At 45.4% G+C, this 12,378-nt stretch overlaps 1 protein-coding gene across 1 annotated transcript in view; it reads left to right on the top strand.

Annotated features, from left to right (window-relative positions):
* Positions 1–2,217: 2,217 nt before the first annotated feature.
* SBSPON (somatomedin B and thrombospondin type 1 domain containing) overlaps positions 2,218–12,378 on the top strand; it is a 29,714-nt gene continuing 19,553 nt past the window's right edge. The window contains exon 1 of the mRNA XM_015145564.3: positions 2,218–4,232. Coding sequence (XP_015001050.2) covers positions 3,605–4,232 — 628 coding nt within the window. The 5' untranslated portion in view covers positions 2,218–3,604. The remainder of the gene's footprint in view (positions 4,233–12,378) is intronic.

The raw sequence follows: 12,378 nt of genomic DNA, 5'->3' as shown, positions 1-12,378 counted from the left end.
TTTTTTTTTTTTTTTTTTTTTTTTTTTGCAATTTTAGTAGAGACGGGGTTTCACCGTGTTAGTCAGGATGGTCTTGATCTCCTGACCTCGTGATCTGCCCGCCTCGGCCTCCCAAAGTGCTGGGATTACAGGTGTGAGCCACTGCGCCTGGCCTACTGGTGCATCTTATAAGCAAAAGTGGCTAATATCCAATATTCTCTCTCTCTCTATCCATGCAGTATTCTGCCTCTGACAAATGTCCCCAAATTGTGTAAGAATCAACTACCTTATTTGTCAACCTCAAAAGGTTCCCTCTACAGCCCTCATAGCATCCCGGTTGCTTTTAAAAACTTTTTATTCATCTTACACAGATAAAAATGTAAAACATAGGCTAGGCACGGTGGCTCACACCTGTAATCCCAGCACTTTGAGAGGCTGAGGCAGGCAGATCACCTGAGGTCAGGTGTTAGAGGCCAGCCTGGCCAACATGGTGAAATACCATCTCTACTAAAAATACAAAAATTAGCTGGGCCTGGTGGCGCATGCCTGTAATCCCAGCTACTCTGGAGGCTAAGGCACAAGAATAGCTTGAACCCAGGAGGTGGAGGATGCAGTGAGATCCAGCCACTGCACTCCAGCCTAGGTGACAGAGTGAGACTCTGTCTCAAAAAAAAAAAAAAAAGTAAAACTTACATTTTAAATGCACCCAAACCTTTCTGGAAAGTATTTGTATTTTGATTTACACATACATTATTATAGTTACAGAATTTAGTACAGTACTTAATCCTATTTGTCTTTACTTTCTATTCCAATCTTTCCCAATCCCTCATAAAAAGCTTTATGTAAGGGGAAGAATGTTGCGGTGTTTTGGAAAGAATAATTTCAGTTCTAGTTCTGTTTTGTCACTAATTAGCTACATGTCTAATCTCTCTGTCATCTGCAAAATGAGGATGCTAATATTTTCCTCACAATTATACAGCATCAAATAAAATCATATATGTGGATTTTTTTAAAAAAATTACTATATTCTGGCCAGGTGATGGCTCACACCTGTGATTTCAGTGCTTTGGGAAACCAAGACAGGTGATCTGCTTGAGATCAAGAGTTTGAGACCAGCCTGGGCAACATAGAAAGACCCAGTGTCTCCAAAATATAATTAGCTGGATGTGGCAGCATGTGCCTGTAGTCCTAGCTACTTGGGAGGCTGAGGTGGGAAGATCGCTTGAGTCCAGGAGTTTGATGCTGCAGTGAGCTATGACTGTGCCAGCGCACTCCAGCCTGGGCGACACAGCAAGACCCTGTCTCAAATAAATAAATAAATAAATAAATAAATAAATAAATAAATTACTACGTTCTAGAATGATGAATAGGTAGATCTCCATTCTCCCCTCCGCCTCGCCCCCCCGCCCGCCTCCATAATTTTACCAATCTTGGACAGCTTCCAAAGACAACACTTCAGAAGAAAGAGTGGCTGCTAAGGTACATTTTATTACTTCCTGTAGTCATCCACCTGATCACTGGGATGATTTTTGCTCTCCAAACATCTCCAGGGCAAGGAAAACAAAGCCACTAATTGTTACAGTTGACTGCATCCAGTTTCCAGTAAGGATGTCATCTCCATTGCTTTAAATGTCAGGGTCCTCTGACTTTGCCCATTCCTGCAGGAACAGCTTCCTTTGCTAGAGCCTGCTACGGGAGACTTATCTTGATATTTTCAAGACAGTACAAGCTTTAACTTGAGATTTGTTCTTTTAATGTTACTTACCAGAGACAAGCTCCTTTTTATGCTGTTAAAGTAGTAATCATTTGTGGTTTTCTTTTTCTTTCTTTTTTTTTTTAAGCAACAAAACCTTTCTGCTTTCCCCAATTTTGCACACAACCAAAACTGCACTTGTCTTTACGTGATTTAGCCTTAAATTATGGAGTGGGAGTGGGGTGGACATCAGGACATTAATAGAGATATTTAGTTCCCACTAACATCGCCTCATCTCTGTGGGCATCTCACAACAATTTAAAAAGATTTAGTGTTCTATGTTTGAGTTGGGGGCACTGAGATTTGTCAGAAATCATAGAATCAGAACTAGACCCAAATTTTGTAATTCTGGAACCTAAATCTTGTGAGCACAGACCTCCTAACTTTTTGTTTTTGATTTTCAATTTTGGTTTTGTCTATAAGGAAAAGGGCTGGTGAGGGTGGGGAGGGGGCTGAAAAAAATGGTACTTGAGCAGACATTTGGCATTATACTTTTAATTCTCTTAAACCAGACCTCTTCTTCTCCTTTCTGTTATCACTTCGTTTCATGTTTTATTCCTAAAAGTGAACTTGTCAGCAGATCATTTTCCTTTGCATCTTTCTGGAACTGTTCCAGATTCTTATGGCATTACAAAAAAAGTATCTGCCTAAAGCCGTTCTATAAAGCAGGCAGTCTTAGAGAAGGCGTGGGTATAAATTACATGAATGAGTTAATACAAAACTGCTAATAAAACCTGTAACATGGGAAAAGGCAGAGGGTATAATTTGCTAGCAAAGTTATTTAGTTCCAGCTACAAAAGCTAAAGATACACACCCACACCCACACCAACACACACACACACATATAAGTATATATGTATATGTTATTTCTTTAGACTACAAAAGTAAGAGAGACTTACCTAAAGAGGAAAAACTAATCTCAACGTTGAGAATTTATTTGTATAAGCTCACAAAGAAAAAATTTCTTTTTGACTTTCGAGTGTGTTTTTCTTGGAAGATGAAGTAAGATTAGTCTCCACTGGTCAAACTTTGTGGTTAGAGTTTATAAGATAAAATTCTTATAATGTATTAAATCTTTTTCATTTCACAATGTGTTTTTTATGGTTGATTACTGTATTGTTTTACTGCTTTTGTAGTCAAGCTTTTCATTTCTACTTTTGTTAACTTTTCTCTCTGATGAGTAAAGAAAATTCCTCTAAAAATCCTTTTATGAGAAAGGAAGAAAGTCTATGAAATTAATTTGATTTCTTAGGTTCGCAGATGCAAAAAACGTTATATTCTTGGCTTCACATAAAAACCATATTAGATTAAATGATTTAAGAACATAATATGAAAATTCCAGAATAAATTTTGGTGAACAAAAAGAGTGGTGCAGAAAACGTAACACATTTGGAGAGAAAGGGAGAAGAAAATATATATATAAAAAGTTAGGCAAGCATTTTATTAAAGTGAAAGTTCTAAAATATCAGTACACAGAGTTTTCAGGGGGAGAAATTGGCTTTATCAGAAAGCAGAGCCCCGTTATTTTATTTATTCTTCCCACCATTCATGAATTGCCTCCTCGTGAAGCGAAGTGGCATTTTCCTGGGGCAGAAGAGTCCCATTATAAAATGCAGCAGAAAGAAAGGATGCTCTTCGGACTTATCTCCTGGCTTCTCTGCGGCCTGCGGGGACTGAGAGGGTGGGCGAGCTGCTGTCCGCTCTGTATTTGAATGAGCTTTCCCAGGCGAAGGCGGGTGGCCCGCGCAGAGTAGAGTGCTGCTGAGACGGGTTTGGTGCACTTCGAGTGCTCTTGGTCTCAAGGCTTTATAGTGAAAATGCCCGCTTGCTAATGTGTCCCCAGGCGTTAGAAGTACAGTTTAGAGCCAGGAAATGTGGCCTCCCCGGCCAGGCTCCTGGCTACGCCCAGGCACCCCACCCCAACCGCCCCCCCGCCAACCAGCACCTGCTTTTCCGCTCCCGCGCCCCGTAGGTCCCCGTGCTGGAGCTGGGGCGCGGGCTGGCAGCGGGGAGTGGGTGGCGCCGGGACCGTCGATTGCGGGCGCGTCCCGGGAACTGCAGCGCCCTCTCCACCTGGGCAGGGGCAGCTCCGCCACCCGCCCAGGCCTCGACAGGCTCGCCGCCAGGGCTGGGGAGGGGCGGCGCGGAGGGCGGGGGCCGGGCGCGGGGCAGGGCCCGGCTGTGCCTCTCCGGCCGTTCGGGCAACTCCCGGGCCGCGGCCAGCCGAGGAGCAGAGCGCTTGCCCGGGGGGTCTGCCGCGTCGCAGGCGCCGCCGGAACCCTGGCCATGAGGACCCTGTGGATGGCGCTGTGCGCGTTGGCGCGGCTGTGGCCCGGAGCCCAGGCCGGCTGCGCCGAGGCCGGGCGCTGCTGTCCCGGCCGGGACCCCGCCTGCTTCGCCCGCGGCTGGAGGCTGGACAGGGTCTACGGGACGTGTTTCTGCGACCAAGCCTGTCGCCTCACCGGGGACTGCTGCTTCGACTACGACAGGGCGTGCCCAGGTGGGTGGCCAGGCCGAGGGTGGGGCGCCGGTCGTTCGCCTGCAACCAGCGGGCACAGGGCAGGGCTCTGTGCCAAGGACCTCAGCCCCTGAGCCAGGTGTCCTCCAGCCCCTTCCCTCCTGGCGTGCCAGCCCCTCTATCCCCACCCATCCCCACCACTGCCATCCAGGTACGCCAGGCTCCATTCATCCTAGAGTCTCCCAGTCCCCTCCTAGACAGCGAAGTGTCCTCCCCACAACCCCCAGACAGAGCAAAGCCTGGATGGAAGGGCTGGATCCCGCTGTTCTCCTGGAGGGAAGCCGGGTGACGAAATCTCCGACTCAGGAACTCCATTTGGATAGGGCCACCTCTGGCCGGCAGAGATGGCACTGACAGATAACGGGCATGTCCCTGGGCCAGGCTCCACCACCTTCATTCTGTTAACCCTCGGGGATCTTTGGGGCTGGTGAGGCGTGATGAGGGCAGGATTGTATAATCTTCCCACTTTGTGCCAAGGGCATGCTCTGGGAAGGTATTAATACTTTCTTCTGAAGAGCAAGGTCTTAAAAAACTGAAGGTGTCCTCATCTCTGGACCCCAAAATGTAGCACAGGCTCTTTTTCCTAGGAGGTGTACAGTATGTTCTTGGAATTCAATTTTCTCTATACAGCATGACAAGGATTGTATCTCGAGGTCCCTATTATGTTGTAATCTTGCTGGTTTTCCTTTAGGGTCAGTCTTTTTCAACTTTAGATTTCCCACAGTATCTCACAGTTCCTTGCCCCTGTAAGGGCTCAATAAAAACTGGTTTAATTGAATTAAAAGATAAAGGAACAAATGATGAGTACAGCCCTAAGGAACAAGGTGTACCTGAGAGAAGCCAGCCATGGAAGTGGAAGTCGCCCTGCTCCTGTTAATCACATCATCCCCAAAGCCACACAGATGTTAGGGTTCGAGCTGAAGGATCCCGGCCTGTGGGATCCTCAGCGTTTTCTGGGGCTATGCCATTCCCTGGGCAACCAGATACCCAGTGGCGGGGGGCACCCCTCCTGCCTCTGTGCTGTTTGAAGAGGGCTTCAGCCCGCCTCCAGGCCCGATGCTGAAAGAACACACTTGAAAGCATTAAGATTTTTTGACCCTGGTTGAAAGCTAATGATTTACCTGTGAATATTGATATTCTTTTTGATAAAGTTTTTTTGATAAGCTTCTTTCCCTTTCTGGCTGCAAAGCCAGAGTATTTTACTACTAAAGTAAGATGGAAGAGTCAGCTATTTAGGAAATGCAGCGCCCTTGAGCCAGGTGTCTCCAGCCCCTCCTCACAGCATCCTAAACTGTCGGCCTCATTTCCCTGTATAACTCAAGCAAAGCCTCTCTCATGAGGGGCTTGCCTATGTTTTAAAGGTAATGATGGAATTCCTGTGGCCCAGTTAGTGTCCCCTGATCCGTGGTAAGCGCAGGGATAGAGAAGTGATGAAGATGCAGTCTCTGCTCTCTAGGACTTTCTACTCTAGCCGGGAAACCTGTGCAAACCCCTGTTAGACACACTTAGCACTGAAATAGGTGATCCAGGAGCTGACCTGGAAGGGAGCACTTAAAAGACCCAGGGAATTCAAGGAAGACTCCCCTGAGGAAGTAATGGGTGAGCCTGGACCTGCAGAATGAGGAAGAGGCCTGCCGGAGGAGGGAGAGGCAGGCTGTAGGAGGGAAGCCCAATGTCACAGTCCAGCAGTTACTGTGGACGTCACCTGCTTGTGCCAGGCCTTGTGCTAGGCCTCGAGGCCAAAATGGTGAACAGGACAGATGCTGGAGGCAGCCAGATCTGGAGAGATGCAGGCACATAAGAGGGATGAGGAGGAGACAAGGCGAATGTCTTGAGAAGAACTTGCTTTCTAGTGAGACCTAACAGTGCTCCCAGGAATTGCAAAACCCTCAGTCTTTATTTGGTCAAAAAGAAATTGCTTATTTTCGGTCTAGGCGGTAGAATAGTGTGACAAAGAGCTTATGGTTTTGGAGTCGGGATTTAGTGGCTAAGTACGGAAGCGGTGAGACGGCCTGCTGTCTTTTGAAGCTCTCAGAAATCACTGTAAGTGTGCGCCCCAGAGAAGAGCTGTGAGTTGGGAAAAAGGAGATAGTGTCAGATTGAATTTTAAAAGGAGCATATTCTGAAGCCCGCAATACCCTGTGGCAGAGTCAATAGAGGACCTTGCAGGCCTAGAAGGAAGCAGGTGTGGGACTAAAAAGCTCTGTGTTGAGAAATTCTCTGTGTCTGAAGTTTCTTGCAAAGGGAGGAGGAAAATAAAGACAGTCGGAAGGTGGCCACTTGGTGGGACTGAGTCTGCCCCTCTGAGGGTGAGAGCAGAGGGCCGGGAGCTGAGAGGCCCGGCCTGCTTAGCCCTGGACCCACGCCACAACCATATGGACCATGGCTCCTGGCCTCCTGGGCCCAGAGCTGACCTGGCAGCTGGAAGCTGGTTTGGGGCAACTCCTGGAATGCAGCCTTTCCTCTCACAGAGTCTAAGTCTCAAATATTTGTTTTTTATTTGTGATTTTTTTTTTTTTTAATCCCAGAAGTAACCTGAATGCCTCAATTTTGCCTCTAAAGTCAGAATCCCGGGTTCGACCTTTACCCTGGTGCCGTTTGGCTTTGTGACTTTGGAAAAGTCACCCTCGTGGGGCCTAAAGCACCTCATTAAAGGGGAATGAATGATACTGCCAGGCAGCAGTGACTCATGCCTATAATCCCAGCACAGTGGGAGGCCAAGGCAGACGGATTGTCTGAGCTCAGGAGTTTGAGACCAGCCTAGCCAACATGGCGAAACGCTTTTTCTTCTAAAAAGACAAAAATTAGCTGGGTGTGGTAGCGCACCTGTAGTCTGAACTACCCAGAAGGCTGAGGTGGGAGGATCACCTGAGCCCAGGAGGTAGAGACTGCAGTGAGTTGCGATCACGCCACTGCTCTCCAGCCTGGGCCGCAGAGTAAAACTCTGTCTCAAAAAAAGGTGAGGGCAGGGGAGATGAAACCACTGTGTGGGACTGTGGAGTTGACAGAAGGAGGCTACACTGCACCTGGCTTGTGGTAGACATTTAGGTAGCAAATGTACTGTCGGTTGGCTCTTAGCACTAGTGGACAGCGGAGAATATTTTATTTGATTAAATATTTACATCATAATTTTCTGACAACATATTGCTATAATTTATATTTGTTAATGTTAAATCATAAACACATTATATTCAACTCACACCATGTGCCAGATACTTAATACTTTGTCTCACTTAATCCTCCCAACAATTTTTTTTTTTTTTTTTTTGAGAAGGAGTCTTATTTACTCTATCACCCAGGCTGGAGTACAGTGGCGTGATCTTGGCTCATTGTAACCCCCGCCTTCCAGGTTCAAGCGATTCTCTTGCCTCAGCTTCTTGAGTAGCTGGAATTACAGGCGCCCGCCACCATGCCCGGCTAATTTTTTTGTAATTTTAGTAGAAACAAGGTTTCACCATGTTGGCCAGGCTGGTTTCAATCTCCTGACCTCAAGTGATCCACCTGCCTTGGCCTCCCAAAGTGCTGGGATTACAGGTGTGAGCTACCACGCCCAGGCATCCCAACAATTCTTAAGAACAGCAGGTCAGGTCCACAAACCCATATGACAATCCCAATCTAAAAAGTGCTAACATTTTAAAGTTTTTTCATAACTCATTTGGTGGCAAAAATCTCACCTGACTTGCGCTGATAGAAGGATATTGATAATCTTTGTTTATATTTTGCGTCAAAAATATTAATATATTTTTCAAGGAACTGCTCCAGACCCTGCTAAGGAGAGGCGAACACTCCAAATAAGGTACATAGACTGTATTCCCTTTCTAAGATCCGGGAAGTCCTGAGTTCTGAGACTCAACTGCCTCAAGCATTTGGGAAAAGAACCTGGTGACCTATACTAGTATTTTTATAGACAGAACAGTTAAGGCTTTCCAAGGGTTTCCATTACTCAAGTTAACACCAATGAGCAGAGCTGAGATCTGAAGTGCCTGATTTCAGACTGCCAATTGCCACATATATTTGTGCCAATTTATGGCTATTATTTATTCCTGGATAAATCAGGTTTCAGCATCTCAGAACCCTCAGTTACTCTATGCCCATAGAACCATTCTGCCTCTTAGAATCTCTTCTTCTCTCTCTCTCTCTTTTTCTTTTTGAGAGGGGATCTGATTCTGTCACCTAGGCTGGAGTGCAGTGGTGTGATCTCAGCTTATTGCAACCTCCACACCTCTGCTTCACAGGCTCAAGTCCATCTTCCCACCTCAGCTCCCTGAGTAGCTGGGACTACAGACGTGTGTGCTGCCAAGCCTGGCTATTTTTTGTGGAGATGAAGTTTCACCATGTTGCCCAAGCTGATCTCCAATTCCTAGGCTCAAGCAATCTGCCTGCCTTGGCCTCCCAACATGCTGGGATTACAGGTGTGAGCCATGGCGCCTGGCCCTCTTTTCCTGCTTACCCATTATATTACCTATTGTTGCTACCTAAAGCCTTTTTTGACTGATATTACATTCAACGTGAATGGAAAATGTAACTGAGTCAGTGTAACTAAGCATGCTTTACTTCTATTCCTTCTGATTTTTTCATCTTGATAAATGCAGTATTACTATTGTTATTATGTGGCTAAGAGATTAAATACTGGCATTTCTTTTTCTAAATAAGAAGACTTTTTTTCTCATGTAAAAACTAAAATGTTGTTGAATCTATACAGTTACTAAACTGTCAAATACATCTGTTCGGGAATGATCTCAGGAAATCTCATTACGACAATGGCATGAGTTTCAACACCAAGGAAGCATCACGGCTCCCTTCCCACCTCCACTAAAAAAGGGATGGAAAATTCTCCACTGGCTGTGCCTTACCAGGGATGGGGAAAAGTAGAGTAGGGGAACAGATCCAAGTTACCCTGCCCTGGAAGAACTTCTTGGAAGACTTGCTAATGAAGTGGGTAACACCCCCAATCTCTAATTCTCCAACTGGGTTCCTAGAGTTTGCATTTTCTAAGATCGTAGAACAGTAGTTGCATTAGATCATTGATTGGCAGCTTAAGGAGAGGGTAATAATTAACCCAAGTGAAGCAGGACAAACATTGAATAGCCTATATGGGCTGGTGTCTTCTCCTAGATTTATGGAGAGTCTAGGAAACAAACTAGCCAAAGTCTGATGACATCATATCTGGAGGGAAAGAGGCACCATGCTTGAAAATATAGGCTCCAAACTCACCCAAAGGAAAGATGCCAGAGTCTACGATGATTTACAGAGTTGAGGCTTTATAGGAGCCAGAACAGTCTGAGAGACGTCGCCTTTGGCTTTAAAGAAAAAAAAAGAGCGGGGCCTGCCTGGAGCCAGTATTCAAATGAACTTGACTTAGTAGAATTTGGCTGCGGCCCTGGGTGAGCAGTGAAGGAGGGTCAAGTTGTTAACACTTAACATTTACTCCATACCAGGCACTCTCCCAAGCACTTCACAGTTATTAACTTACTTGATCCCACAACCCGCTGAAGTTATTCCTCATTTTGGTCTCATTTTACATACGAGGTAAACAAGGCACGGACAGGTTCGGTAACTTGTCCGAAGTCACAGTGCTAATAAGTGGTGTAGTGAGATTTGAAGCCAGGTCCTCCGGATCCAGAGCCCACATGTCAAAACATGATGTTTTTCTGCCTCAGAGAAATGAGGTCTTACGAGAAGCAGTGTGCTTTGCGGGGTAGGCCCCACATAAACACCAGCAGAGTGAGCAAGCCTTCTCCCTCCATCTACTCGGGGCCCCTGGAGGGCAGAGTGTGTCTTGCTCATCTTCATAAACCCCAATGGCTATCATGATGCCACTTCATAATGTTTGTCAAAAGAGTGTGAGCAGTCGTCCCACCCATCCCCACCGGGGGATGTTGTCCATGGCTTCAGATGACACTGCCATCCAGGGTGTTGCCACATTTCCTTTATAAAAGATTTTCCTTCCTTTGTATATATTTTGTATACAAACATATACAAAATATATGTTGCAGAAAATTTGGAAAATACAGAAAAGCACAAAACAAGAAAACAACTCACCTGGAAACCTGTTACCCAGAAAAAAAAAAGTACTATTTTCTTTTTTATTCATATATTTTTTTCCCCTGGGTTACATAGTGTATAAAATTCTATTTATCAAATGACGCAGCCCATATCATCTTGCTAGTACTTCAGGAACTAGTCCAGTAAATGTCTCAAAAGGAAAAAAAAAAAAAAAAAACACCCTTTGGGGGCCAGATAGCATGGTTTCCGCAAGAGGGGGAAAAAAGTCTTGATCATTTTTTTGAGCTTTCTGATGGAGTAATAGGCACTTGGGGAACGTAGTCTCATTTGGCTTTCAGAGAAGCTTTGACAAGGTTCTACAGAAAGAGGAATACACATGGAGAAAGAGAAAGGAAGATGATGGCCAGGCACGGTGGCTCATGCCTGTAATCCCAGCACTTTGGGAGGCCGAGGTGGGAGGCTCACCTGAAGTCAGGAGTTCGAGACCAGCCTGGCCAACATGGCAAAACCCCGTCTCTACTAAAAATACAAAAAATTAGCCAGGCATGGAGGTGCGCTCCTATAATCCCAACTACTCGGGAGGCTGAAGCATGAAAATCGCTTGAACTCAGGAGGCGGAGGTTGCAGTGAGTTGAGATCACACCACTGCACTCTAGCCTGGGTGACAGAGCAAGAGTCTGTCTCCAAAAAAAAGAAAAAAGAAAAAAAGAAAAGGGAGATGACATATATTTAAATTTTTGTCACTATGAGATGTGCATGTGTGGGTGTTGGGGGATACTAGGACCGGATTTTTTTTCTTCCACAGAATGTGAAGAAACAATAGCTGTGCATAAACGGGTACTGCTGTGGGTATGGTGTAAGAACATTTCCTTAGGAATGATTAGGACTATTTGAACTTCACAGTGTGAGGGAGAAAGCACTTATTTGTGGGTGGTCTTAAACTTTTAGATGGCAAAGAGCCAATAGGCAGGGCTAGATTACAAAGGAGAGTGCTTGAGTCTCTGTGATTAACCAAGGAGACACCGTTACATGAAAACAAGAACAACGCCTCACATCGAAGAAGAAATAGTCCAAACTCTCTTTATAAAATGAATGGCTCTGGCTGTCGGCTCATTTTGTTGCTCTCTGTGTGCATGTATTTGGCATTGCCTAGAAAAGCATTTGAAAAAATATGTATATTTTTAAATGACCCTTTGGTACCTAAAGGCTGAGAATAGGGTGTCTTGCTCTGGCTGGCACAACTTCCTGAGCTGTGAACAGACCTAGAGAAAGTCCAGTGGTAACTCCGAGATGAGAAGTGCCTAGAAAGATGGGTCCAAAAGCGGAAGACATGACCTTGAAGAGTCTGGCTGGGAGGAAAGGAGACCTCCCCAAACCATGAGTGGCACAGACCACGTCAGACCACGAGTGGTACAGAAAAGGTAAGTGTGGATTATTATGTTTTTAAACATATTCTGAAATTCTTGAGTGAGGGAAATTTGGATCAGATGAAAGGAAATGCCATGTTATGGCACAGATAATAAAAGTAAAGAAGCTTGTTACTTTCAAAATGTGGTCCTGGCAGGAGATATACATAGATCAGAATGGATCTAAAGGACACGCAGCTGCCAGGAGAAGCTTGGACCTACCTGATCTTTAGGCACAGAAAACAGTGCTCCTTCCAATGGACACCCTTGGGGCCATTGCTGCCAGGAGAGCCCAAACTCTGGGCCAGACTAAGAATTCCCATGGGTTTGGCTGTGGGGGCTTCTGATTTGTTTGTGTCCTTCCACCCTAATTCCTTCCTTTGCTGGAGCCTCCGTCAGTGCTTTGGTTTCTAACAAATGATATGAACAGATCAGAGTCTGTTTCAATGTAGAACATTATCTAGGGAGGAGGGGAAACATGCCCAATGCCATTTCATTCATTCATTCATTCATTCATTCATTCATTCATTCGTTCAATGAATATGATTAAGCACCTACCACGTGCCAAGTGCCAGGAATGAAATAAAAAATTATCATGATCCTCAGGGGCATCAACAATAAACACAACAAATAAATATGTAATTATGAATTATGGCAATGCTACAAGGGAAGGAACACCAAGCTCTGAAAGGAAATGTGTGTGTGTGTGTGTGTGT

This window comes from Macaca mulatta, chromosome 8, assembly GCF_049350105.2.
Source record: "Macaca mulatta isolate MMU2019108-1 chromosome 8, T2T-MMU8v2.0, whole genome shotgun sequence".
Taxonomy (NCBI): domain Eukaryota; kingdom Metazoa; phylum Chordata; class Mammalia; order Primates; family Cercopithecidae; genus Macaca; species Macaca mulatta.
This window is presented reverse-complemented; position numbering and strand designations above follow the sequence as displayed.